This window comes from Rhipicephalus microplus, chromosome 2, assembly GCF_043290135.1.
Source record: "Rhipicephalus microplus isolate Deutch F79 chromosome 2, USDA_Rmic, whole genome shotgun sequence".
NCBI classification, from domain to species: domain Eukaryota; kingdom Metazoa; phylum Arthropoda; class Arachnida; order Ixodida; family Ixodidae; genus Rhipicephalus; species Rhipicephalus microplus.
In genome coordinates, this window is record NC_134701.1 from 27582771 (window position 1) to 27608422 (window position 25652).

At 43.3% G+C, this 25652-nt stretch overlaps 1 protein-coding gene across 1 annotated transcript in view; it reads left to right on the forward strand.

The window, feature by feature from the left end:
- LOC142784536 (uncharacterized) overlaps positions 1 to 23071 on the forward strand; it is a 36122-nt gene extending 13051 nt beyond the window's left edge. The window contains exon 3 of the mRNA XM_075882971.1: positions 22970 to 23071. Coding sequence (XP_075739086.1) covers positions 22970 to 23071 — 102 coding nt within the window. The remainder of the gene's footprint in view (positions 1 to 22969) is intronic.
- The last annotated feature ends 2581 nt before the right edge of the window (positions 23072 to 25652 follow it).

The following is a 25652-nucleotide window of genomic DNA, read 5'->3' on the forward strand; positions in this document are numbered from 1 at the left end:
TACTGAATATTTGCGTTCTGCAGATGTCAATGTACGAGATGCAAAAGCGATAGTGATCAGCTGATCACCTCTGAGTGGTTGAAACACTGCTCCCAGTCCAACATCGGACACATCCGTCGTGATGACGATGGGAAGCTTCTCATTAAAAATACTAACAGCTGGCTTTGAGGCCAGTATTGACTTAACTCGAATGAAGCTCTGCTCAGCTTCAGCTGACCAGTTAAAAGACTGTGCTTGACGAAGTAAGTACGCAGTGGTTCAACAACATCAGCATGGTGAGGAACAAACTTTGCATAATAACCAACAAGACCTAAAAAAGATTGCAAGGTTTTGGCATCAGTAGGCCGTGGGGCATAGACAATGGCCGGAACATTAGATTCAACAGGTGTCAAGCCGCGGGAACTGACATTATGACCTAGAAATTGTAACTCATTCACAGAAAAAATGCACTTGTTATTAAGTTTCATACCACATTCACTGATGCGGTTGAGAACAGTATGCAAGTTAGCATCGTGCTCTTCGCGAGTACGTCCCCACACCAAAATGTCATCCAAGAAACAAAGGGTGCCATTACAGCCCTTAAGAATAATTGACACCATTTTCTGAAACACTGAAGGGGCAGATGCAAGCCCGAAACACACGCGGCGAAACCGAAACAAGCCTTCGTGCGATACAAATATGGTTAAGTCTCTACTGCACTCAGAAAGTTCAACTTGGTGATAAGCGGACGCGAGGTCCAGCTTGGAGAAACATACCGCTCCGGAGAGCTGATGAAGCAGTTCTTAAATGTGAGGAAGTAGAAACCCGTCTACGACGATCGCCTTGTTCGGTTCTCGTAAGTCGACGCATAGTCGAAGAGATCCATCTTTTTTCTTGACGACGACCAGTGGAGAAACCCTGTCGGAAGCAGAGACAGGCTCGATGATTCCACTGGCTTGAAGGCGGGACAGTTCCGCAGAGACTTGCTCACGGAGAAGAAGAGGAATGCGGCGCAGCTTGGCACGCACAGGGCACACACCTGGTCGACGCATCACTTTATGCACAAAACCACGCACACAACCCAGTTTACGGGTGAACAGGTGGTGGAATTCAGAAGGCGCGTTGGCTGGAAGATCATCTTGGACGTCGACTTGTGCACACGTCATAGACGCACCGACGATGTTGATGGACAAAGCCCTGATGGCATCACGTCCCAAAAGTGAGCTGCCATTGGCTGTTACACAAAAAGTAATGGAAGCAGTGTGACTGCGATAGGAGACCTGAGCTGTAAATTGACCTAAATTATCAATCGTTTCCTTGGAATATGTTTGCAGAACGACGTGTGAAGGCCACAGCCGAATGTTGGAAAAATGACTATGAAAGTCAGCGGCACTGATTAAAGAGACTGAGGCACCGGTGTCCACGAGAAATAACAAGGGCACATGGCCCACTGAAGCTACGATGCTGGGCTCGGACGTAGTGTGGAGGCCATCCACATTTAAAAGAGTGACCGTATTGGTTCGTGCAGTGCTCGAAGGAGCGGACGAAGGAACTGGTTCCGGAAGACTTGCTGGACGGGAATTGCATACGGACTGAAAATGTCCGATTTTTCCGCACGCAAGACAAGTGCGGTTTCTCGCGGGACACTGCGCGAAATTGGCTAAATGCCGAGCCGATCCGCAACGAAAGCAATGCGTGGTTGCGCTTGAAGAAGAAAATTGCGAACACGAGTTAGGAGCTCGGTGCTGTTCTTGAAAACCAGAATTTGGCGGAATGGGGTCGCCATATTGTCGGCTTCCTCGCCCCCGTGACGCAGAGGGGCTGCCATGTTGGCCGCCACGGAAGGACTGTGCAGGCAATTCTGAAGCAAATGTCTGGCTCGAATGATCACCCTTCGCCGACACAATTTTTGATCTCTGCAACTTGCCTCAGTAGTCACAGTTTGGCACAGTCACTCCCAGTGGAAACATACCTTCTGTAGTTCCGAGCAGCATTCTATGTCCGGGCATCCACAGTAATTTAATAAAATTGCAGAATAAGCTTGATGAGCTGCTAGATGTGGAGCACCTCAATGAGGTTCATGAAATTATTGTTGCTTGTGAAACCCTCCCTGACTACACTGATCTGATAGGACGCAAAATTGACTCCCGGATCACTTATTACGTCAGTGACTATGTGACCCAGAAGATGATGAAAAAGACGAAGTGCTACGATTGTAGCAGGTTAATTGCTTCTTCACTCAGAATTCCAGCTTGCTTCCGGGAGAATCATGCTTTCTGTACCCGTCCGAGTCCTTAGCAGACTTGGCGAAAGCTATGGAAGATGCACTCACCTATTGCTTCAGTTTCAACAAGTTGAAAAGTGACAGCATAACAGACCTTATCTCTTGCCTGTCTGTGTAGAGGTTAAATAAGGTCGGCTGTGAACACCACAAACTGGAAGTGACAAATCAGATAATTAGATTCTGCACACTGACCAGAATGCATTTTATCTTGCTGGAGAAAACGCGTCCAATCAAAAAAGGAGAGAAAAATGAAGTTCTTGAAGTTGAGACGTCTGACTGACCTGCCACCGTATTAACTCAGCGAACAATGTTTTATGTTATTGTGCATTACTCACAGTCTGCTGTTTCTTGGGATTTTATTGATGTCTTGTTCACATTGTTATAAATCCCCCATTAACAATTGTGATATCACTGTCTGGCTGTGTTAAGATATGCAGAAATCATTTTTTTTGTGAACTGGTTTGTGACTGTATCCATGTTTGCCAATGAAATCTCAATGTCATCTGTGTATGTATGCCCATTGTATCATCGTATATTTACTGTTCTCTTTAGTAGCCTTATTCACTTGCTTTAGCTGAGTTTCATATAACTTGCAGTTTTCTTCACCCTAATGCATATGTTGTGCTTACTTTCATGTTGTTTTTCGCTTTCGTGAAAATAAATGTCTTGCTGATGAAATTAGACCTTGATTGCGCGAGTCATAAAAAATGGTTGCCGATACCTTTACGTGCATTAAGACTTCACGGAGAACACTGCGCCATCAAATTTGAAAGCTGCACGGACTTTGTTTTAGTGTCAAGCTCACGGCAAGTCACTTGATTCTCTATATTCTATGCTTCGTAGCTGATATACCACGAAGTGAATTGAAAACACTAGTTTTCATCGCCAATACACGCTTTGTAGCGCGCCGCCAGAATTGTGACGGGTAGACTTTGTTACAATTCACAGGGTAGCGTGAAATAGTTACAACGAAAAACGACTGATATGTGTGAGGAGGGGCATCTCGAAAACGACCGCAGTGCTGCTGCATCCGTATGAAATCTAGCGCGTTCTCCGGCGCACCGATGCTGACACCTCTTTTTCTAGCAACCGGGTTGGTGGGTTGGCGGGTTGGCGGCGGGTAGAAATATACTTGGAAACCGAAACGACAAGTTCAGAAACCTCTTTACTGCGCCTTTTTTGCTTAATCAGCCAGAATTCAGGGCTTTTAGCACTAACGACTGAATATGGCATAGGAGAATACTAGAGGAAAGTTGGCAAATGTTTCGAAAATGCTTTGTCTTTGAGCATGCATAATGAAAATTGGAAAAAAAATTGGGGTGAGGGAATACTTAGCTCAAGTCACGCACAGTATATAGTTAATTTCCTGGGGGGTTTTGACCACCCGGTTAGTGTTCCTCTACAGCTCGGAGGAAGGAAAGTTTTTGCTTTCCTTCCCCCGTGGTCTACAGTGTACTAAAATATGGGGTAGTGTGTTCAGGCCTACTGTATTTTACTGACCTGCCCAGTGAGCGAAGCGCCAGCACGCCCTTTCTGGTATTAGCGCCTGCCGCTATGCCCCCTGTAGCGCTGTAACCTCATCGACATCGGCATAGCCTCCTAGATTTCTTTTGCCTGCCAGTTGAGCGCGGAATGTCGGTCGTCTATGGCGGCGCTGCCTACGTAGGGGTTAGGGTCTTTGTACTTGGCCATAGAGTTTCTTAATACACACTAGAGGGAACTCTGACGCCAGTGTCTACGGGAGCTGCAACGCACGGCGCTTCAGTGAGCCCGACATGATGTATAGTACACACATTTGTCTAATCTTCGTACTTCTGGCCTGCTTCTGGCTTCGTTTGTGTTCGTGTGGCTTGGAGATGTTGTCTGACGAAACAAAATAATCAGCAAATGTTCAGTGGTTGTGCTTAACCACCTCATTTTTTAAAGCTTACCTTTTCAAATCAGGTCACAAAGTACAAAAGGTTTTGTTCTTTTTTTAAAAACGAAACCGTAACCAGCAATAAACGAAGCCGCAAGTATGATTCGCCGCCCGCAAGTACGAAGACCAGGCAAATGAGTGTACTACTAGAGGTGTGCGCCGAGGAGATTTCGACCAGCGGTGGCGTGGGGGTCGTCCAGAGTCGGCGGCGGCGGAAACCGAAACTAAAAATTCAAAAGGCTATTCTGCCACAGGTTCGAATTAGTTGAAATTCAGGGATTTTCATCCAAATAGCGTAAATGACACTTACAGATGTGTCAACATCACGCTGAATGCAAAGCGTTTTGTAAAATAGTTTTTATTTCGCTTTCATAATAAAAACACGCATATTGCAATCTATTTCCATGTTCTACCACGAATGTGCAGCACTTTGCTTTTTTTTTGATTTACGATGTAGCAGTTTGTTTCTGTTGTTGGCTAATTAAAACTTCATGAAACCTTCTTTCATTGAACATTGAGCAAGCACCAACGCACGTCACTCAGTTCGATTTTTTCGATTGGGATCTCACTTTTACATTGTACGCTGCACAAAAAAAGAAGCACCTATGCTGCGAGTTTTCTTATTTCGATTGCAGGAAACCACTCTTTTGAGTATCTGTCATGCTTTGAATGTTATTTCCTTCAAACTAATCAAAATACCTACTTTTCACAATGTGAGAATGTTTCATGCAGCGGTATAAGATGCGGAAGAAAACAAATCTGCGCATTTAGTCAACTAGTCCTCACCGCAGTGTTCAATGAATGAAGTGGAGACATGAGCGTGGGCGAGGCGGGTGGTGCATAAGGGGCACTTGAGCCCACCAAGCCGCACCAGCACTTGCTACCCACTCTAGCGACACCAACACAACCCCCTCCCTCTGCCGTATTGCAAGTTGAAAAAAGGGTTTGCATCCCCCACCTTCCAAGACAAAAACCTGTTGATGGTCACATGTGCAGATGAGAGCAAATGAAATATTTGCTCAGATACACAGTCCATACTGGTCACGACCTGGACGCCCGTTGACCACGCCTGCAGAGAACCTTGACTACCCGACCCCTTTGTGCTTGGTCAGGGGAGGGGGACACCCCTGCAAGTGGGCCCCATTAAAATTTCTCTTAAAAACGTCACAAATAAGAATGCTTGATAAGTATGTATTAAACATTCAACTTTTTAATGCTTTTTTTGTAGCATGTACATGTGCTCAATACCCATCAGCTGTGTGAGACAATTGAAATCGCAACTGCCACTCTCGACCGGTTCCGGAAAAGACTCAGTAGAAGAATGCAATTACGAGTGCTGGGAACCTACGTTCGTTTGTCAATTTGATTTCTAGGCACGATTTTAATTCTTATATAAACAAAAAAAAACTGCAACATAAAAAAACAAAATGGCTGCTATTGCAAGATGTGTGTCCCCCTTCGTGATTTTTCTAGACTTGCGCGTCTGCAAGGCACATCTGGTGCCACAAACTTGCAATTGACCCTCCTCCTCCCCACGACATCTCCCAAGTTAGTCTCAGTCTAAGTGAGTCCAAAGTAAAATATTTTCATATATGGTTATTGAGTTAGTCTGAATGAGTTCTATTTATTTTGCCAACCTATGCCGTACGTGCACTCTTTTTTGTATTTCGCAGAGGGTAGTCTGAGTGTTGTTTGCAAAATTTACTATAACCTTGCTCGTTTGAATGGCTAATTCGGTTTTGATATTAGGCAAAATCGTTTGTTCCAGGTGTTAAAAGCTGAACAATATTGCTGTTACTTTTCTGTCATACATGCATCCAGAAACCTTGCCGAAATGTTCTATTTGCATTTCTTCCAGGTAGCGGCGCAAGGGGTTGGCACGGGGGAGCTGGAGCCCCCCCCCCCCCCTCAATTTTCACTCGCTTCCCACTGCACCCCCCCCCCCCCCACAAGAGAGAACATAGTCACAACACAATGGCTAAGTTCCCTGCCTCCCTGCCCACCCTTCAGGAACTCATAATGAGTGCCCCACTAGTAAAATAATCCCGACGCTGCCCCTGATTTATTTTTTTTGTGTTGTTGCGCTATGCATAAATACCTGAGTAAGAAAATGCTTGCTCTGGGGAGGGTATATTATGCATACTATTTTAGAGGATTAATTTTTTTTTATTTTTTGAGAAAAAACACGGGCTTAAGAAAATCGTAATTTGAGCCCACATGAGACGAAATTTACACCACGTGGGGCTCCAAGTGAAAATTAACTTTATACCTCAATCTAGAACAAACAAACAGCTTTATGTGGCAAGTGTTATCACTGGGCTATTCCACGCCATCTCTCCAAACCTTGGCGCTTGACCATTAGAGATTAGCTTTAAAACTGAGGATCATCTATTTATAGAGCAGGGGATTTTCCCCTGAAATGTTTCTTGACATACACTTTTTAGTACCTTAAGACGCATGCGAATTGTTTTCGGAAAGCTGCTTGACTCGTAAAATGTATTGCCAAAAATTTGTTCTACACTCTCAATAAAATTTTTACTAAGTCCTATATTAAAATAGAGAAAAAGTTTGTTCAATTGAACAGGGGTGTCCTTTTAACTTGAAAAAAATTTTACGAACCCTTTCATGGGTGCTTACTGCTGCCTTCAGGAAGAGAAATATGGCTCATATTGGAGATTTTTTCCACAGACAGATAATAGTGAAATGAAATAGATTGTATAAACGAATGGTCAAGTAGTTTTCCTGTAGGCAAAAAATAATCTTAAATGCACGTAATGCAAAATAGTGTGGACAACTGGCGTCAAAATTTACTAAAAAAGGTTTTTTTTTTGCTCATGAGTGGTCGTAAGTTTGACATTGACGTGTTTCAGGTAAAAATATACTGAACTGTCGATTTAGTAGTGATTTTCATTGCGTACTGACTGGAAGTTTTTGTTTACTTTTTGTTTTAGGTGAGAAAATTGTTCACTAGTTATATTCGGCTTATCTAAGTTATCTGTGTGCTTGCACGTGTTCATACCTTGTAACAATGGATCCTAGCATCAAGTACACGCGCGTACTTCATGCTACATGAAGTACACGTGCGCGAGGAGCATTTAGAGAACATATTAAGCTTTGTTCAAGCTAATTGAAGTGGTTTATTAGAGAGTATTAGCTACGGTCCCTATCAAAATGCCGAAAATCAAGACGCCGATTTATTAAAAGGTCGAATGTCAAAAAGCTGAAAATTTTAAATGCCATAAAATCGAAACACCTAAAACAGGAAATGCTGGAAAATCAAAATGCCGAAAAGACGTATCGAAGAAAATCCCTTGAACCATGCACGTGAATACCCCCGATTTTGAGGGAAATGGACGAAGGTGTGGCGGGGTGTGTTCCCAAAAAGGAAAGCCAATACTTTGTTGCAGTTGTGGTTATGTTCATGTGTTTGACAATAGGTGTATTCTAGGCACTATTGGAGGTGCGAGAAGTGAGGAGACTGCAACGCCAGAGTGACTACCGACCTTCCGGTAGAAGATACTCGCAAGGCAATGTCGAAGAAAGCGATCTACGACAGCCATGCACTTTCGACCTATTGCTACCATAAAGAGGAAGCAAGCCAGACTCGAAGACATCGTCAAGGGAGCGACAACCCCGCCGCTTTCAGAGCAAGAAACAAGGGTTACGCAAAATCGCTTGATGCTGCTCTGGGCAACCCGTACAATGACGACGTTTCATGTTTTCGACAACGAATTGCACACAAGCTGTTTGCGATAAGCAAGAAATCACTCTGATGTGCAATTGGAGGTGGAAAAGTTTATAGTTTGCTATTTCTATGAAGGCTTGAGATAAATGTAAGGGACAACTGGAAATGAGGGTGAACGAGTGTGCTGGCGTAACCTCCAATTTAGCTAGGTGCTTGATCTTCCAGTATAGCTAGGGGACGCAGACATTTTGATATTTCGGCGTTTAGATAGTTAGGTGTTTTGATTTTTTGACATCTTACATTTTCGGTATCTTGTATAATCGGCTTTTTGATTTTTCGGTGTTCTAAATTTCGGCATTACAGAAGTTCATCATTTTGATTTTCGGCATTTCGAGTGCCACATTATTATAGCTTTAGTCAATAATAAATGCGAACCCTACCCAGATGCAGCTCTCCGCTTACCGGGAAGTGATACCAACCTGTGCGATAAAAGCAAAAAACCCTAAAAAAAAACGTTCCATGGCGGAAAATTCACAGTTATGAACTAACTGAATAGTGTTTGAGGGACCATGTTTAGCATTAATCATGTGTTGGTTTATAATTGCAACTTATCCGCCGCGAAGCATACTTTTTTATTTTCGCGGATTCTTTGCATGATCGTTGTGCTATATCAATTTATAAATCTTCGGGTGTAATTAACGAGGTGCTTGACACGTCGGTATCATTTCACAGTGTCACAAGATATCCACGAGGTGCACTCTATAAAGGTATTCAAATTCCTCGTTGACTAAAGCTAATACTTGCATGGAAATAATTTGAATAAGTACTTAGAGAGCTGGATATGCTGTCTAGATGTTTCTCGCGTCTTCTCAGCTTGTACTTAATGCTAGGATGCATTGATTAAAGTATAAATCAACCACCTTCATATAAACACATGCGAGGACTGGAATTAGGAGAACGCCAATTCAAAATTATTTCACTCACTAAAAAAAACCTTTTTTGAAAAAACTTACAGTCGGTACACAGGGCAGGCTGCTAGCAAATGCGCTGTTAGTATATTTATGTCTGGACACATCAACGTTAAATTTAGAACCTAATGCGGCGCGTCATTCGCTCAACATCTTTCTGCAGAACACCACAGTCTAGATGGTGATGGTCTACAAGTCCTTCAATTAGCAGAAGTGGTCTCTTACAATGTGCTTTACTTTTCCAAGTGTGTCAGGCGTATAGTCTCCTATGCAGCCCCCTAGAATAGGGTTAATTGAAGGACTCATTGAAGAAGAGATACAAGCTAGTTTTCTTTTTGTACCAGCACCAAATAGCAGATCGGCGCTATACTGCCGCGTGCTCCACATAGCCCCACTCAGTTAATAGACAAACGCCATGATGAAAAATAGCAATGGGCAAAGTGCATGCTTTAACCCAACACCATCAAAACTTGAGAGTTTCGTTACACTTTACGTACAGACAATAGCATAGAGGCTTTTACTTGCCGTCTTCGCGCTCGCGATGATCAAGAGTTGCAACCTGCAACATCTGTGCACCGGGCATCAGTGCATAAACCGGGTTTTCAGCAAAAATATGTCGCTTCTTTTAATCAAAATATGCCGGATTGAAAATGCCTAGTGATGGAATGCTTGGTAGTCTGTAGAAATTCCTGTCACTGCGTTGATATGGCTTATTGTACACCATTCTATAGAAGCGGGGCTTAACACTCATGAACCATGGAAAAGCACGACAGAGAACAAGTACTCCCACGCGCGAACTTAGTTTTAAAAATGTTGGAGCGATTTCCTTTTTCTTGGAGCATCATTTCTAGAAGTCATGCGCGGCGAGTAAATATTTGCAGTACTTTAACCTAAATAAATGCGACTAACAACCACCTCATACCTCGGCTATACAATGAAAGTATACTAGAATCACAAGACTTTCAAAGAAAAGAAGCTATCGCATACACTGCACGCCTTTTTATAGCAGATGCACGTTACGTACGTCATTGCGATTACTACCAATTTCCTCTCGGAATGAAACTGTGCGTGCTTGTGAGCGTGATGTTAAGATCGGCCTCCCTGGCTGGGCGCCGCTTGGTCGCGGGGGATAATTGCAGCTAAGCCTACCATGATTTGTTTCGGGTCAACGCTCTCGAGGTGCGCCAAAAGCGGCGACAACACGAAAGTCATACTTCGAATTCTTTAGGGCTCCCCTCGTCAGAAACTCTTTGGACACGCCTGACTGACGATGGCCTAGAAAGAGCTGTTTAAAATCGAGGCTGCTTGATTTGTTCGACGTGCCACGAGACGCGCTTGGGATTCGTCGTCAGGTATGCATCTCACACCCTGTGGTGCTTGCAGGTCTTCCATTCCCTCAAGCCCTAGCCTGCCTAGCACTGCAGACCCTATTCTGCACGTGCGATGCAATGTTATTGCACTGTGCTGTGCTGGGCGTACTATTGCACTGTGACCTACGTTGTGTTTCTCTATCGCCGTGTGGCGAACTGAACGTGCATTCTCTCTCTTTCCTGGGTTGAAAAGAAGGCAGTATTTGACTTTTTCTCGCTTTCTCCCTCTCGCTTTCTTTTATCCTTATTCGCTGCGCCCTGCGCTCCCTGCTGGGCTGCACAAATTAGGCGCCCTCTTCTAACCACTACCCCCCCCCCCCCCCCCAATTCGGCCGACGGAGATGAAGACGACAATAGACCTCTACCGGGGTACGTCACCGCGTGACGTCACCGGTGCACGTGGAAGGCGGTGGTTGGCAAAACACTCCTGCCGGTGCCTGTGTGTGTGCAGTCGCTCGGTGCTTGGGGACATTTTTCTTTTTTTTTGAAAGCGTAATCTTCATCTCACAGTGCCAACATTAGCTGTGGCATGTGTCAGAAAACATCTAGGTGTGTGATAAAGTGCGTGATGAAATGTTCGCCACGCTGGCCGGCTGGCTGTTTATCTACGAGAAGTGAACACACGTGGCGGCCTGTGCGAGGAACAGCGGCATCTTTTTTGAAAATGTGCAGTTATGACGGTGGCGTGTAGTGTGCGTTAAAAAGCATCGGCAATATTGGTTCATCTTTACAGACGGTAAAATTGGGAATATTGTGCGTGGTGTGTGCAGTGTGAATAATGCGATGCGTCCTGTTTGCGAAAACACTGGTACTCATTGTGGGCCGGTTTCAGTATCAGATTGTCGTTATAACTTTACAATCTGACATTTTAGTCAAGGTAAAAATGCATTTGACGCGATTATCCGCGAGTGGGTACATCTCAACGCATGCGCGGCTTGCAGAAAAATAAAAGTGCATGATCTCCTGGTGGAATATACGGCTACGCATGAGCTATAAGCATGTTGTAGCGTTGTCGAATCTGCATATATGCTTCACCACGGCTATAACTCGTAATATCGGATACCTGATACGTGGTAATGGAAACAGCGGAGATTTTGGTTTCTCATCCACTTTGTACTTTTACGACTCGATCCTTATGAAGTGTAAATGCGCGTTAGAAGTTTGTGTATCAGGCCTAAAGAAGCGATAGGCACGAAAACACGTTATAGATGTCAAATGCAGCAAGATAACTGTGTCACATAACATTATATATAATATCAAGATGTCGGGTATTACATAACATGAATTTTTACTAGGTTATTGAGAAACGCAGCGGCAGAACTTCACTTTGATTTTCACGAGGATATGTTAACCTCAACCTAACCTCCGGAAATAAGTGGTGTTTTTTTTTCCATTCATCTCCGATGAGACTTTTGGGCAATGAGTGAGAATCTTATCCATGACTTTGCGCAGAGCAGCTCAAAACCATGCTACCGCCAATGATTTACTTCGTATTGCACATGCCACGATGGAAATTGAGTAAGTTTACAGCCATGCCATGCAACTATTCAAAAAAGATCAATTTTTTATGGCTATCATCTACGTGGGTGAAGACCACAGCATGTTAGTCGCGCCTCTCAGTACTCTAAACAGTTTCTCCGTCCATTCAACTGCGATGCGCAAATTTCCGCACAATCGGCAGTAACCCTTCCGCGACCCCCTTCTTTTAAAAGCTGTGACTTTAGAACATAGCAATGTAGAAATTTCTGTCGAAAGAATGCAGACAATCAGCTCTGCTATGCATAAAGATGCCACCGGAGGAACTTTCTTGCCAACCAGCACCTGTTTCAAGAGAGGGTGTTGGGGGCGGGGTGCCCGCAGTGACGTCACACTGTTTACAAAGAGGGGAGGTCTATTCCTTTGGACTGCCCTGAACTGAATGGACATGCAGTCTGTCAGTTAACAGTGATCTGCACGGTGGCTTTCCTGTAAGGTTTGTTTTCCAACCAAAAACTCTCGTTCACAGACTGCTTTTCTTTCTCATTTTGAGCCCGCGAGTACAACAAAATGTCACCTCTTCAAGTTCCCGCGAAGGCACGTGAGTACAACATCTCAAAAAGGGGAATGGCAAAAATGAATTGAGCGAGAAAAGCAGTCTGTGAACGAGAGTTTTAAAAAACTAACATAACAGAATAGCTGCCTTGCAGATTATTGCAAACTGTCCATTGTTTTCTCCTGCAGAGAATTTTAGGAAGATCAGGGCTTAAAACGCGAGCACAGAGACGCTCTGATACAGCTCTCAGAAGCTACCATCAAGCTTCTATGATGCTACCATCAACATATAGTATTACGCTACCTTTATTGTGTAAATAGTGTATATAAACGTTCCTCTTATCAGCCCCGGCTACCCTGCTCGACTTCTACTTGAGACATGGCTAGCTCCTTCGAATACATCACGAGCAAGCAAAAGGGCACGGAGTTGTACAGGCGAAAATGTGCAATATCACATCGCTTTTCTTACGTGACATATTCGTTCTCGGCTGCATTCGCCCGCTCGTGTTCGCAGATAACGTTCCAGTTTTTATAGCGAAGACACACCGTTGATTGCGGTCACGTCATTGAATATCAATTAAACAGCGGTTGCATTATTTATTTGCAAATTACTTCACCATAAAGTATGGTGAAGTAATTTATTACTTGGCCACCTGAGGAGCTTTCTAACTTTACCTACTGTTTATAAAGGCCTGAATATAACGTTAAGATTTATTTGGTTGATTCTGAGCATTACCTTCGCAACAGGAGTACATCACCACTGCCCGCAACAATTATTATTCATCTTTCCCAGTGCCAGTAGGTCCGTTCAAGTTACGTGATGAAAACATGTTTGCTGGACTACGTCATATATGACATGCCGCTTAAGTGTCTGTCTCCGCATTATTGACGAATCCAGCCGTCTCTTGTAAACTTTCTGCTGGCAAGTTTTTAAAATTTTATTTTGTTCTTTTTAAAACTGGTGGCCTCAGACAAGCTTAATACGCCTCTGCTCACCACTGGATAGCGTTGTTACGTGCGGCGCCTGGGCCGACGAGGGAGAGAGGCGTTCTTTGTTCATCAAAAAAGTCACCAAAGGGCTGCCAGCCTGCTGTCCTCCGTGTTTTGTCCATCTTAGCCGGGAAGTGAGGTGGCATTCCGACACCATAAGACGTTCGACTTGACGACCACAGTGGTTTCTTGGCGTCACAGGTGCAGTGTGGTGACCACGCCCCAATCAAAGACGTTGACTTGAGCGAGTGTGAGCGGCACTGTCAGAAAAGGTGTGTGTGTCCCGTGATTCAACAGCGCATTCTTGACCCATTCCCTGATTTAGTCAAAACGCACACTTTATAATGAGCCACCCAGCTCATTCGCAAGAGATCTCTCACCCTGTCTGTACAGAATGTAATAAATCCTCTGTTAAGTTTGCCAACCTACTCCTGAGTGCACATGCGTTTTCTTTTCTGTCTCTCTACACCCCCTTTCTTGCCCCTATTTCTCCACCACCAGTGCTGGGCAGCAAACAGGATGCCAAGACCTGCTTGATCCCCCAGCCTTCCTTTCTCTCTCTCGCCATCTTACTGCCTTGGCATCTTCATCCCGAATATCTGATGCCTGAAAAGGCCGGTACCAACGGAGGTTAAAGAATAAAACAGATGGTCAATATTTTCCGCGGCATGTTAAGACGCTGCATATGAGTGGTCATCCTCGAAAATTATCAACTTTAACAGCATGGACGGGTGATGATATACCCTGAGTAGGTTCTAGCATGTATTATGCCTCGACGCTTTTAATCTCCATTAAACTTTTCCCTTTCGATTTCATTTTTCGGGGCTTTGTGTAGTTCTTCACCTAACGCACTGCATTCGTGCTGCACTGCTACTACTTGATTTCTTCTGTATATACGCCCTGTTTTGGGCCCGATCATAGGCTGCCATCTTGGACTGATAATGACGCCATTTTGCATCCTTATGAATATTCGAATAGTGCTACGGTGAACTCGCATGCATCAACACGCTGGGCCAGTACATTCAACGTCGTATGACCATAATCATTGCTAATTACGACACAGAAAATCAGCAAGAATTACTTTTAAGCCTAAGATGACAGCGTCTATGCTTTACTGCAACTGTTACATTTATTTTTTGACAATTTGTTCAATATCTCATTTCATCCAGCGGCCACAGAACTTGTGCCGCTGTTCATAGTGGTACTCTCGGTCTCTGAAGCTGGATGAAGATAACTAAGAAGCCTGGTTTTTACTGGCTACATAAAATGTGAAACGAAGCTATAAATTAAGATGAAGAAGAAAAAGACAAATCTGTGAAAAGTCAGTATTGGCGCATAAATGGCGCGCCGATTGCACCGATGAAAATCATCGGCGGCGGCGGCGCGCCGATCAGTTCACGTCGGCGGCGGCGGCGGCGCTATGAAAACTCTCGGCGGCGGCGCGCCGAACAGTCAGCGCACACCTCTATGTACTACCCATCATTAAGGTAGCTAGAACGGGGTGGCATCATTAGGGTGGCTAGAATTCGAGCCACCCTACCATCATTCCCATGGTAGCTGAACGATCGCAGCGCCAGAGTGCCATCTAGTTAATTTTAGAAAACTCTATGTACTTGGCCTTTGAAATAGGCAATTTTTGCGTTTGTTGCTCATTGCAGAGGCTATGTCTTGTATTGAAGAAGTTGCCTCTCTAATGACGACGTTACTTACGTAGGGTTAAATATAAATACGTTTACGCCGTTTTAAATTTTTTTGTTATTTTTGTTGCATATAAATTCCAAAAACGTAAAAACTTATTTGAAAACACCCCCTACTTAGGTGGCGCCACCATAATAGTTCCGATGATGGCTGCTTTTTAAGTGACCGTCGAGAATTCGGCAGGCAAGAGAAACTTAGGAAGCTAGGACACCGGTTGCTGGCGCGCGAAACATGAGCTGCCGCGATTTTTTTTTTGTCGGCTGCTCGCGCGACGCTGGGAGAAAGCAGCAATGTTTACGCGTGCATACACTCTGGACAATGAAAATTATGAAAAGCCTCTTTTTGAATAAACTTAAAGGTATAATGACGATCTCTTGCTACCGTCTGCTCGTGCCAAGCTGCGACAGAAGCGTGCTGGTAGGTGCAGTTTGTACATCAGCAAAGCGAGGCATTTTCGCTGCAAATTAGCCATCACGATGGTGGTGTACTGCGTGCTTCTCGGCGAATAAAGGCAAGGAAAGACTCCTGATGTAACTTTTCATGAGCTTCCAGTGACTGAGGTCCGTAAAAAATGGATGAAGGTGATTTCTAGAAAGGATAAGTATGCTCAATTAGGCGTTGTATGGCATCCTGAAAATGTAATGTGTTGTAAAAGATTACGTGTCTCTAAAAGAGTCAGTTGCTGGGCTCATTGGTGGTGCATGACAGACTGAGATGCATATTAGCGCAAAAAATAAATAAAAAATAAACCGACAACCTTAAAAAATTAAACGACTTGAGAAAAGTATAGTCAACACTGTTTATTAGCGAAAAAAAAGGAAAGATGACAAGAGTGCACATATGGAAGGAGGTTATGCAACTAGGTTTTGAAACACACCCATTGTGTGAAGAATTAGTGTTCAATAAGTGATTTTACGTGCTGTTTAGTTTCATACCAGTTGCAGAGTGTCTTTCATTGATTATTCATTTACCCGCGATCTACATTTGCCATTTCAGACGACGGTATTTATACGCAAAATGATCTGGCTTGGCTTGTCTTCTATGCGCGCTGAATGCCGCGGCCACGGTCAAATGTCATAGTCCTTGCCCTTTCATGCCTAGACAGTAAATGCAAGCCAGCTGAGTGTACGCCAACGGCAACACGTCTACCATTGCATACCCATATAGCTAGTATCAAGAGTTAAATGAACATTTGGTGGCCAGCGCATTTTACAACCTGTCTTCGTCGTCATTCTTTCTTGTTTTGCTGGATGATCGTTAATGATTTGCGATTCTATTTGAAAAATAATGCACTGAATTGTCAACTAAAATGTAAAAGAAGATTCTCAAAGTCACGAGAGATAAAATGATTCAAGATATCCGCCAAATTTATCAATGCGTGATGAAACTCTTATCTAACCGGCGCCAACCCATGCATTTCCATGCATCCACCGGCGCTCAGTATGAATGGAAGGATGGGTATGGCTGTACCCGTTAGATCAGACAGTGGCTAGCGCCACCAAGCCCTAATACTTAATGAACCAAAAACTAGATTTACTTTTTTTCTTAAAAAGTGAGTTTGAGGATTCGTACTTTGCAGGCAAGAGTTTAATTTGCACTCGTGCCTTGACTTTAGCCACCAATCAGATAACCTCCTTCTAGTTAAGTCTACCCGCTTAAAGTCTATTTTGCCCTCCCGGTCCCTAAACCCCAGTGCTTTGAAAAACTCTGCGCCATCAACCTGAACTATAGGGTGAAGCCCTTTACAGAACATTATCAAGTGTTCGGCAGTTTCTTCTTCTTCTCCACACGCTCTGCATACTGTGTCTACCCCTTCGTATTTGGCCCGATATGTCTTTGTTCGCAGTAGTCCCGTCCTGGCCTCAAACAGTAGAGAACTACCCCGAGTATTATCATAGATTCTTTCCTTGGCAATTTCCTGCTTAAAAGTTCAATAGATCTCTAGCGCGGACTTCTTAATCATGTCCATTCTCCACATGTCAGTCCCCGTTTCCTTCACTTTCTTCTTAAACGATAGTTCTTTTTCGGTTTGGCCATCTGCGGTTTTCTAAGTATTTACCAGTCAACTTCCTGGTTCGCTTCCTCCATTTTGTATCGACATTCTACATGTACAAGTAGCTGAAAACCTTCCTAGCCCAACGCTCCTCCCCCATTTCTCTCAATCGCTTCTCAAGTATCGCTTCTCAAGTTTTATCTTGCTGCTAGCTTCCCTGCCCTCAAATGATGTCCATCCCATATCACCTTGTACTCCCTGATTTGATGTGTTTCCGTGAGCTCCTAAAGCAAGCCTACTTATTCCACGTTGCTTAATTTCTAATCTTGCTTGTACTTCTGATCTCATGCACAAGACCGCATTGCCGAACGTCAGCACAGGAACCATGACCCCTTTCCATATTCCTCTCACAACATCATACCTATTGTAATTCCACAGTGCCCTATTTTTCATCACTGCTGCATTCGTGTTACCTTTAGTCGTCACGTATATTTCGTGTTACCTCAGGTACTCGGTCCCATTGCTTATCCATACGCCCAGATATTTGTATTTATCTGTTATCTCTAGCGTGACCTCCTGTATTCTAAGCTCACTACCTTCGTTGTCATTGAAAATCATGGCTGCTGATTTTTCCTTACTGAATCTAAAATCTAAGCTATCTCCCTCATTACCGCAGATGTCCATCAATCTCTGCAAATCTTCCTTGTTGTTGGCCATCAGCCCTATATCATCTGCGTACATTAATGCTGGTAGTGCCTGATCAATAAGTTTTCCTTGTTTGAATAAAGAGAGGATGAAGCCCAGTCCACTTCCCTCTAATTTGGCTTCTAATTCTTGTAGGTACATCATGAATAATAAAGGTGACAGGGGGCACCCCTGCCTAGGTTCCCGTTTTACCTCTGCAGGCTTGGTTATCTGGTTTTTTCACTTTATTACTACCTTGTTACCTTTATAGATACCCTTTAAAAGATTAGTGACTACATGTTCCACGCCTACTGTGTCCAGTATTTCCCACAATTTCTCAGCTAGGGTAACTAGAGTGCCCCTAGGCTTCGAAGTTCGGAATCCGAGGCGGCGCAGGCAGCTCCGTAGACCACCGCCAGCTGGGCAAGTCAGGAGTACAGTATGTCGTGCCTCTGGCGAGGCAAGCGTCGGTCAAATGGTAGTGTGTAGGTGTTCTGTGGCAGCCTTGGTGGCGGCAGAGAGAGTTGAGCGAGTGTCTTCTGCGCGTAGCATTCGACGTGAATGGTCGTCTCTCGCGGTATGTTCCCGGTGCACGGCACCGCGGGCCGTGTGCAGGAGGCCCGCGTGTGGAGTCAAGCGTTGGCAATGGTGCCTTTTGTGTGCTCTTGTGTTTGTTATGTTGTTACGTGCTGAGTAATATTGTGAAAGGATTGCTTAGCGGGTTGTTCACGATTGACGTATAATGATTCAGTGTATGATATCGTCGTCCTATATTATTTAAGTAGATGTGTGTTTGGTTTGGTTTGGACCCATTGCGTCTGCTGTGTCCGTTCACTCGTGGTGCTCTTTCACCCAATTAGACCACACAAAAAATCGCCGGTTAAAGGTGCCTCGAAGAGGGCGCCGGAAGGAGCGCCTCGCCACTATTCCTATGGCTCAAAGGATGTCCCAACGCGAAATAGCTGCTACAGTGTATCAGCCTGTTGTTACTGCTAACAGGGCATTTAGAAATGAAGGCTGCGTGAGCGATGCGACACGTATATATAGTTCAGGAGCGGTCAACTACGCCAGAAGATCTTTTAATAGTAGCCGCTGCAGTAATCAAGCCTTTATGAATGCGTGGCAAATCAACTATGAGCTTGGTATGCCCGTGAGCCCGGACACTGTGTGCAGAAGACGACATGAAGCGGTCATACAATGCCGTGTTGCCACAAGAAAGTCGACGTGTGGAGCCTCCGCATCGCCATCAGCGATTCCGGTTTTCTAAGCTCATCTGGATGTAGGAAGATGAGGGATATGTGATATACCGACGAATGTACTCTCTGCACGTGGTGGGACCAACGCCAGAGTGTTTCGCGTTCTTAACATTACCGGTGAGTCTATTTTATTGTACGGCAAGGACAACACTGCATTTCTAACAGCAAAACTGTTTAATATGGCTGAAGCATTCATTTATCATGCAGAAAAACTGCTCCGTGAACTTACGTGGAGGTAATGAAAACCCCTGTCAGGAGTAGAAATACTCAAACATCAGACCAATAATTATACCGAGTGTCCTGAGCATGTACCCTGCCAGCGATATATAGACGCTGGCAAAAATCTATTATCTTTATAAAGAGTCACACTTTCTCTATTCTTGTGGCAGAAGCAACTGCTTTCAACTGCTGCACCATTAAAATGACATCAGCCGATGGCGCCTTCACGACGTCTATTACATCAGAATCAGAATCAGAATCAGAATCAGAAATTTATTAATAAAATTCGGTACAAGTGACAGGAATTTAGTATACAGAAGGAGGTCCCATAGTCAAGTGACTGTATCGGGACCTCCTGTACAAATGCAATGAGTTATTAAACACATTAAAGCAACAGGAGCGTAAGTATAAATCAAAGCGTACAACTGAGCGCATAAAAAATAGAGAAAACAAAATAAAGGTGTGAAGTACAAAAAAAAAAAAAGCGATAGAACAGTTTAACAATCAATATACAAAACTAAATAATAAAAGGAAATAAAAAAAAAACAAATAAAAAGAAATACAAAAAACAGACCAAACAAAAGCATACGTCAAATAAAACAAGCAGTAAGTCTTATGGTTAGTCCGCATGAAGCAAATACAATTTATACTGTTTCTTAAATTGATGAAATGAACTGATAGATTTTATGTTAAGTGGAAGAGTATTCCACAATGAGATAGAAGTGAATTTAACAGTTTGTTTGCCATAATTAGTACGTATACTGGGTAGAAGGAAGTTATTGTTTAGTGCAAATCGGGTATTACTATAAATAACAAGATCAGAAGACGGGAAAATGGTAGGGGGAAGTTGATTATTAAGAAGTCTGTAGAAAAAAATGCCAAGGTTGAACTTAGTAAGTTCAGTGAGAGTAAGGATGTTATTTTCATGTAGTAAAAATTTAGCATTAGAAAAACGTGGGCTGGATGTAATTAGTCGAATAGCATGATTTTGGACGATTTGAAGAGACGAAATGTGAGTATTGTAAGTATTGCCCCAACATGTTATACCGTAGGTAAAATGAGAATGTACGAAAGAGTGATAGAGGGATAGTAATGTGCTGCGTGAGAAGTACGGGCGCGTTTTTACCAAGACTCTTATACCATATGCTAATTTTTTTTTTATGTGAGCAATATGTCTCTGATATTTTAAATTGCAATCTAGAAGGATGCCAAGGAAGGAAGAAAATGAGCAAGGAGAGATAGAGTGGGGGCCAAAAGTAATATTAGGTGCTGATGTTACATTCCGCTGGTGTGAGGTGAAAACAACAAACTTGGTTTTAGAAGCATTAATAGACAACATATTAGTATTACACCATTTGAAAATACTTTCTAAGTCAGTATTCAAAATGGTTACAAGAGATGAGATGTCTTTATGAGAGGTGAATATGGTGGTATCGTCGGCGTACAAAATGCATTGTGATGAAGACAGACACTTGGGCAAATCATTAATATAAATCAAAAACAGAAGTGGCCCCAAAATGGAGCCTTGGGGCACACCAATGTTAGTGGTTCGCTGTCGGGAATAGACGTTGGAAATAGAAACAACTTGAACTCTGTTGTGTAAGTAGCTTTTTAGTAATGAAAGAGCAGGGCCGCAAATGCCAATGGACTCCAGTTTAGTGAACAGAATATTATGATTTATGCTGTCAAATGCTTTTGTTAGATCGATGAATATTGAGGCAACTAGGCGTCCTTCGTCTATTAATTTTTTTATCTGATCAGTAAGATGAATAAGCGCCATCTCTGTTGAGTAGCCATGGCGAAAACCAAACTGAGAGGAAGAGATAATGTTAAACTTGGAAAGATATTTAGTTAGTCGTGTCTCAATGAGTTTCTCAACCACTTTTCCAAGGAATGGTAAAATACAAATAGGACGGTAGTTGTTTAGTAATGATTTATCCCCCTTTTTAAAAACAGGGATAACTTTGCCACGCTTTAATTCATAAGGGAATACACCATTCTTGAACATCAAATTAACAATAAATGAAAGAATGTCTGATATTATATGCACAATAGATTTTATGTTAGCAGGATGGATCTCATCTATGCCAGCACTAGTCATTTTTAAATTACGAATAACATCAGTTATTTCATCCGGTATTGTAGGAAATAAAAAGAATGAGTGGGGTAAGCGAGAAGTGTTAATGCTTTCTGTAGGAGAATTGGTATTATCAGGGAAGAAGAAGTTGCTAAAAGCCTCAGCTACTTCTGAAGGGGAATCATATTCTACTCCATCAATTATAATTCGACGTACCTCGTCTTGTCTCGAGTTCCTGTTTAAAAAAGAGTTCACAATCTCCCATTTCTTTTTAGTGCTAGAAGCATGTTGGATTCTTTCTTCAAAATAAAGTCTTTTGGCAGTTTTAAGTTTGTAGTTAAGAGCATTGCAGAAGATTTTATATCGGGCACTTAAGTTCTTATTAAAAGGTTGTTTTTTAGTTTTTCTATACAAGTTATCTCGTTTGCGCATTTCTGTTAATAGCTGTTGCGAAAGCCATGGATTATGAGAGAAGGCGATGATTTTTTTACATTTTGTTTTGAAAGTGAATTTCATTAAATGCGTTGAAATTAGTGAAAGAAATTTAGAAAAAGCTTTCTGTGGGTTGATTATTGACTTAATTTCAGTCCAGTTAGTGTTAGCAACAGCCGTTTTAAAACTTTCTTTGTCCAGCACATATCTTGTGTGAGAAAAGGAATGCGGTCGAGCATTAGTATTGAAGCGTAGGATGATGGGGTAATGATCACTGATGTCAATGTGTAAAACTTTTGCCTCTGGTGGGTCTAGTAAGTTAGAGAGAGCATGATCGATGAGTGTACATGAGCCTGAAAAATCTTCACGCGTGGGAGCGTCAATCAGGCAATCATATCCGTAACCATGAAGCAGACTAGTATAGTTGATACAGATGGGTGATCCTTCATCTAGTAAATTAATGTTGAAATCACCCATTATGACAACATTTTTATTTTCTATTGAAATTTTATGCAAAATATGGTCGAGATTAGTACAGAAATCACTAATTGGTGATGAAGGAGAACGGTAAACACAACCAAATATGAGGTTCTTATTGTCACCAGTCAAAAAGCAGTTATCTATTTCAACCCAAACAGACTCACAGTTATCAACGGTTAAGAATAGGTCATGTCTTCTACGATAAGCTATTCCAGAAGAAACAAATATGGCAGCACCACCGTAATTACTGGTTATTCTGTTGCAGTATTCAGAATTAAAGTTATGAAAGCAATATAGATTTTTGTCATCGTCAGACAACCAAGTTTCAGTGATGGCAATCATTGAAAATGAACAAGAAAGTGAAGTGAGGAAACCGTCAATGATGTCAAACCGTTTATGAAGACTTCTTGCATTAAAGTGAATAATGGAATGAAATCCATTCAGAAAAGAGTGCAATTGATCTGGTTTTAGTACGGAAGCCATGATTGTACTATCCAAAGTATGAACAAACAGCTTTATACTATTTTGTTTAGGTCAGATTCGTCCCGAATGCGTAGAACTTTACTAGTAGTTGTTTTCCTGGCCTTAATTTGGCAGTTGTCAGTCCACAGGAACAACCATTTTTTTTCTTTTTTCAATGAAAGAGCTTTGGAGAAGAGAGTCTTGTTACAGGCAGTGAGATGCTCATTTACAAATACGGGAAATTTGGACTGACTAGACAACCCTATATCACTAAGACAGAGCCTGGCTTTACGCGCTTTGCTAACAAAATCGGCCTTCTTGGTTCTAGAACAAAATCGAGCAATGATGTTTTTCTTGTCAATAGATCGGGTAGGCACGCGATGAACAATATCGAGATCATAGGGCAAAATGGGACAACCAATTTTGTCCCCCACTGTTTTCAGGATTTCAACACAGTCTTCTCCTTGGGTACATGGAATGCCCTTGATCTCGACATTGCTGAGACGAGAGTACTGCTCAAGCTCCTCGACCCTGCGGGTCAATGATTGGTTCTGGGATCGGAGTTGCGTATTTTCATCGGACAACGCAGAATTTTTGCACCGCATATCCTCAAGAAGTCCATTCAAATGCTCAACACTGGAACTCAGCGAGTCAACTTCTCTCTTAAGTTCAACAACGTCGATCCCAGATTCCTTCATTCTCAGCAGGATCTTACCAAAGATGAGCTCACTTGTACCTTTAGCTATATTGTTAAGCTTGTCTTCCAACGCCTCAACTTGTTTTGACAGTTCTGCATTCGTCGGCATGGTACAAGTAAGAAACACACTCAGGAGAAAAAAAAAAAAAAAAAAAAAAAAAAAAGCGAGAAGAAAAGATACACTTGATGGCAGCAGCAGCAGCAGCAGTGAAAAATTAACAAGAGAAAAAATTGACGTCGGAATACCTGCGTAAAACAGAGGATTCAGGTTTAGATGACGCTCATGCGATGCCGCTGCTGCCAGTGAAGAGTGGGCGTCAATGCCGGCTTGTTTATAGGGTGTCGCCGCGATAGCAGCGATCTCCAGCGGTGGACTTGCCGATATCAGCGACGCAGCATTAAGAGGCTGCGCAGTCGCAGATTCACCCACGTGGGCGACTCAGCGCTGTCCAAAAGAGCTAATCGGCCGCACAGCACCACGAGGATGATCACCGAAGAAACAGCCACAGACAAGGACGGCTGCGTAAAACAGAGGATTCAGGTTTAGATGACGCTCATGCGATGCCGCTGCTGCCAGTGAAGAGTGGGCGTCAATGCCGGCTTGTTTATAGGGTGTCGCCGCGATAGCAGCGATCTCCAGCGGTGGACTTGCCGATATCAGCGACGCAGCATTAAGAGGCTGCGCAGTCGCAGATTCACCCACGTGGGCGACTCAGCGCTGTCCAAAAGAGCTAATCGGCCGCACAGCACCACGAGGATGATCACCGAAGAAACAGCCACAGACAAGGACGGCTGCGTAAAACAGAGGATTCAGGTTTAGATGACGCTCATGCGATGCCGCTGCTGCCAGTGAAGAGTGGGCGTCAATGCCGGCTTGTTTATAGGGTGTCGCCGCGATAGCAGCGATCTCCAGCGGTGGACTTGCCGATATCAGCGACGCAGCATTAAGAGGCTGCGCAGTCGCAGATTCACCCACGTGGGCGACTCAGCGCTGTCCAAAAGAGCTAATCGGCCGCACAGCACCACGAGGATGATCACCGAAGAAACAGCCACAGACAAGGACGGCTGCGTAAAACAGAGGATTCAGGTTTAGATGACGCTCATGCGATGCCGCTGCTGCCAGATGCTACATGAAGTCGCCTATCGACACGATTTTTGTTAGGTGTTTTTGAACACAATGTGCTGTAGTGAAGCCAACGTATAACAAAAATTATCCGCGTGCGTTAAGAAGAGAGTAATGCTGCCTTGCAAATGGTAATCATGAGCAAAAAAAGTCTCAATTTTCCTTCGTCTGCATTGCCCTTTGCCTCGGGCTCTAAGAAACTTTCCTCTACGGTTTGAACCTTTACGGGCACTCCAGAGTCAGGGCGTACCAAACTAGCCCCATTATGCCAACAGTGCCATATGTTGAGCAGCTTCGTTTGTAGTGAGCACTTTCACGGTTGCTTTTTTTTTCGCTACAACAAGCACACTTTAAGGCTAAAGGGTGTTAAAAGGGTGTGTGGTTTGTCTTGTTGGGGACTGAAGGGGCTGCTACAGCCATTTATTCCTTTATGAACTAATGGCACCGGGTCTAACAGATAGTCTCCACAGGCAAACTCAAGGGACTAAAATTTAGTCCTCAAATTTTCACCTTAGTGAGTAACCGTTAGTCCCACAATTTACCTCAAAGGACTAGCATTTGGTCCTCACATTTGCACCTTATAGAGCAACTGTTATGCCCCACATTTACACCTTACCGGGCAACTGTTGGTCCTCCCAGTTGCACCTTGTTGGACGAATGGTTGATCCACTCAAATACTCCAATCGGACGGACTTTTTGTCCCCAGTTCAAACATTGTTTTTGTTTATTTTTCGCCAGTCCTAATACTTTTTTCCCCTGTTTTTCTGCGCAGTGAGCAACAACTTGCGCAGAAAAGAACACGCGAAAAAGTAGTTAGCCACCTATGTGTAACTGCTTTCGCAGTCACGGCAACAACGAAAGACAAAATTGAGACATCGGAATCTTTTATTTTTCTATATACACATGAAATTTCTTCATTCTTTTAAGTGAATTTATGGTGAAGAGTACAAGTCCAGCCTCGTTGTCAAATAATGCTCACACCTTGGGAGCTCCTCTGACGGAAGCGATAGATGACAGGCATTGCAGACGCCAGCGCACGCAGCCTTCTGCCTGATCCCCACCACACCCTTTCCTGTTGCCCCCTTCCCTTTAACAAGGGATAAATAAAGTTGTTCATTCATTCATTCATTCCCATGGCTGCACGTGGCTATAGTAAAAATAGTTACACACACGCGACAGAAAATGAAGATGCACGCATATGACAAGTACGTGCACGTTATTATAAAAACGAGTGTTAAAATATGACACACAAATAACTTTACCTTCACATCTCGCACAGTCCTTCTGAAGCTGCTCTGACGAAAGA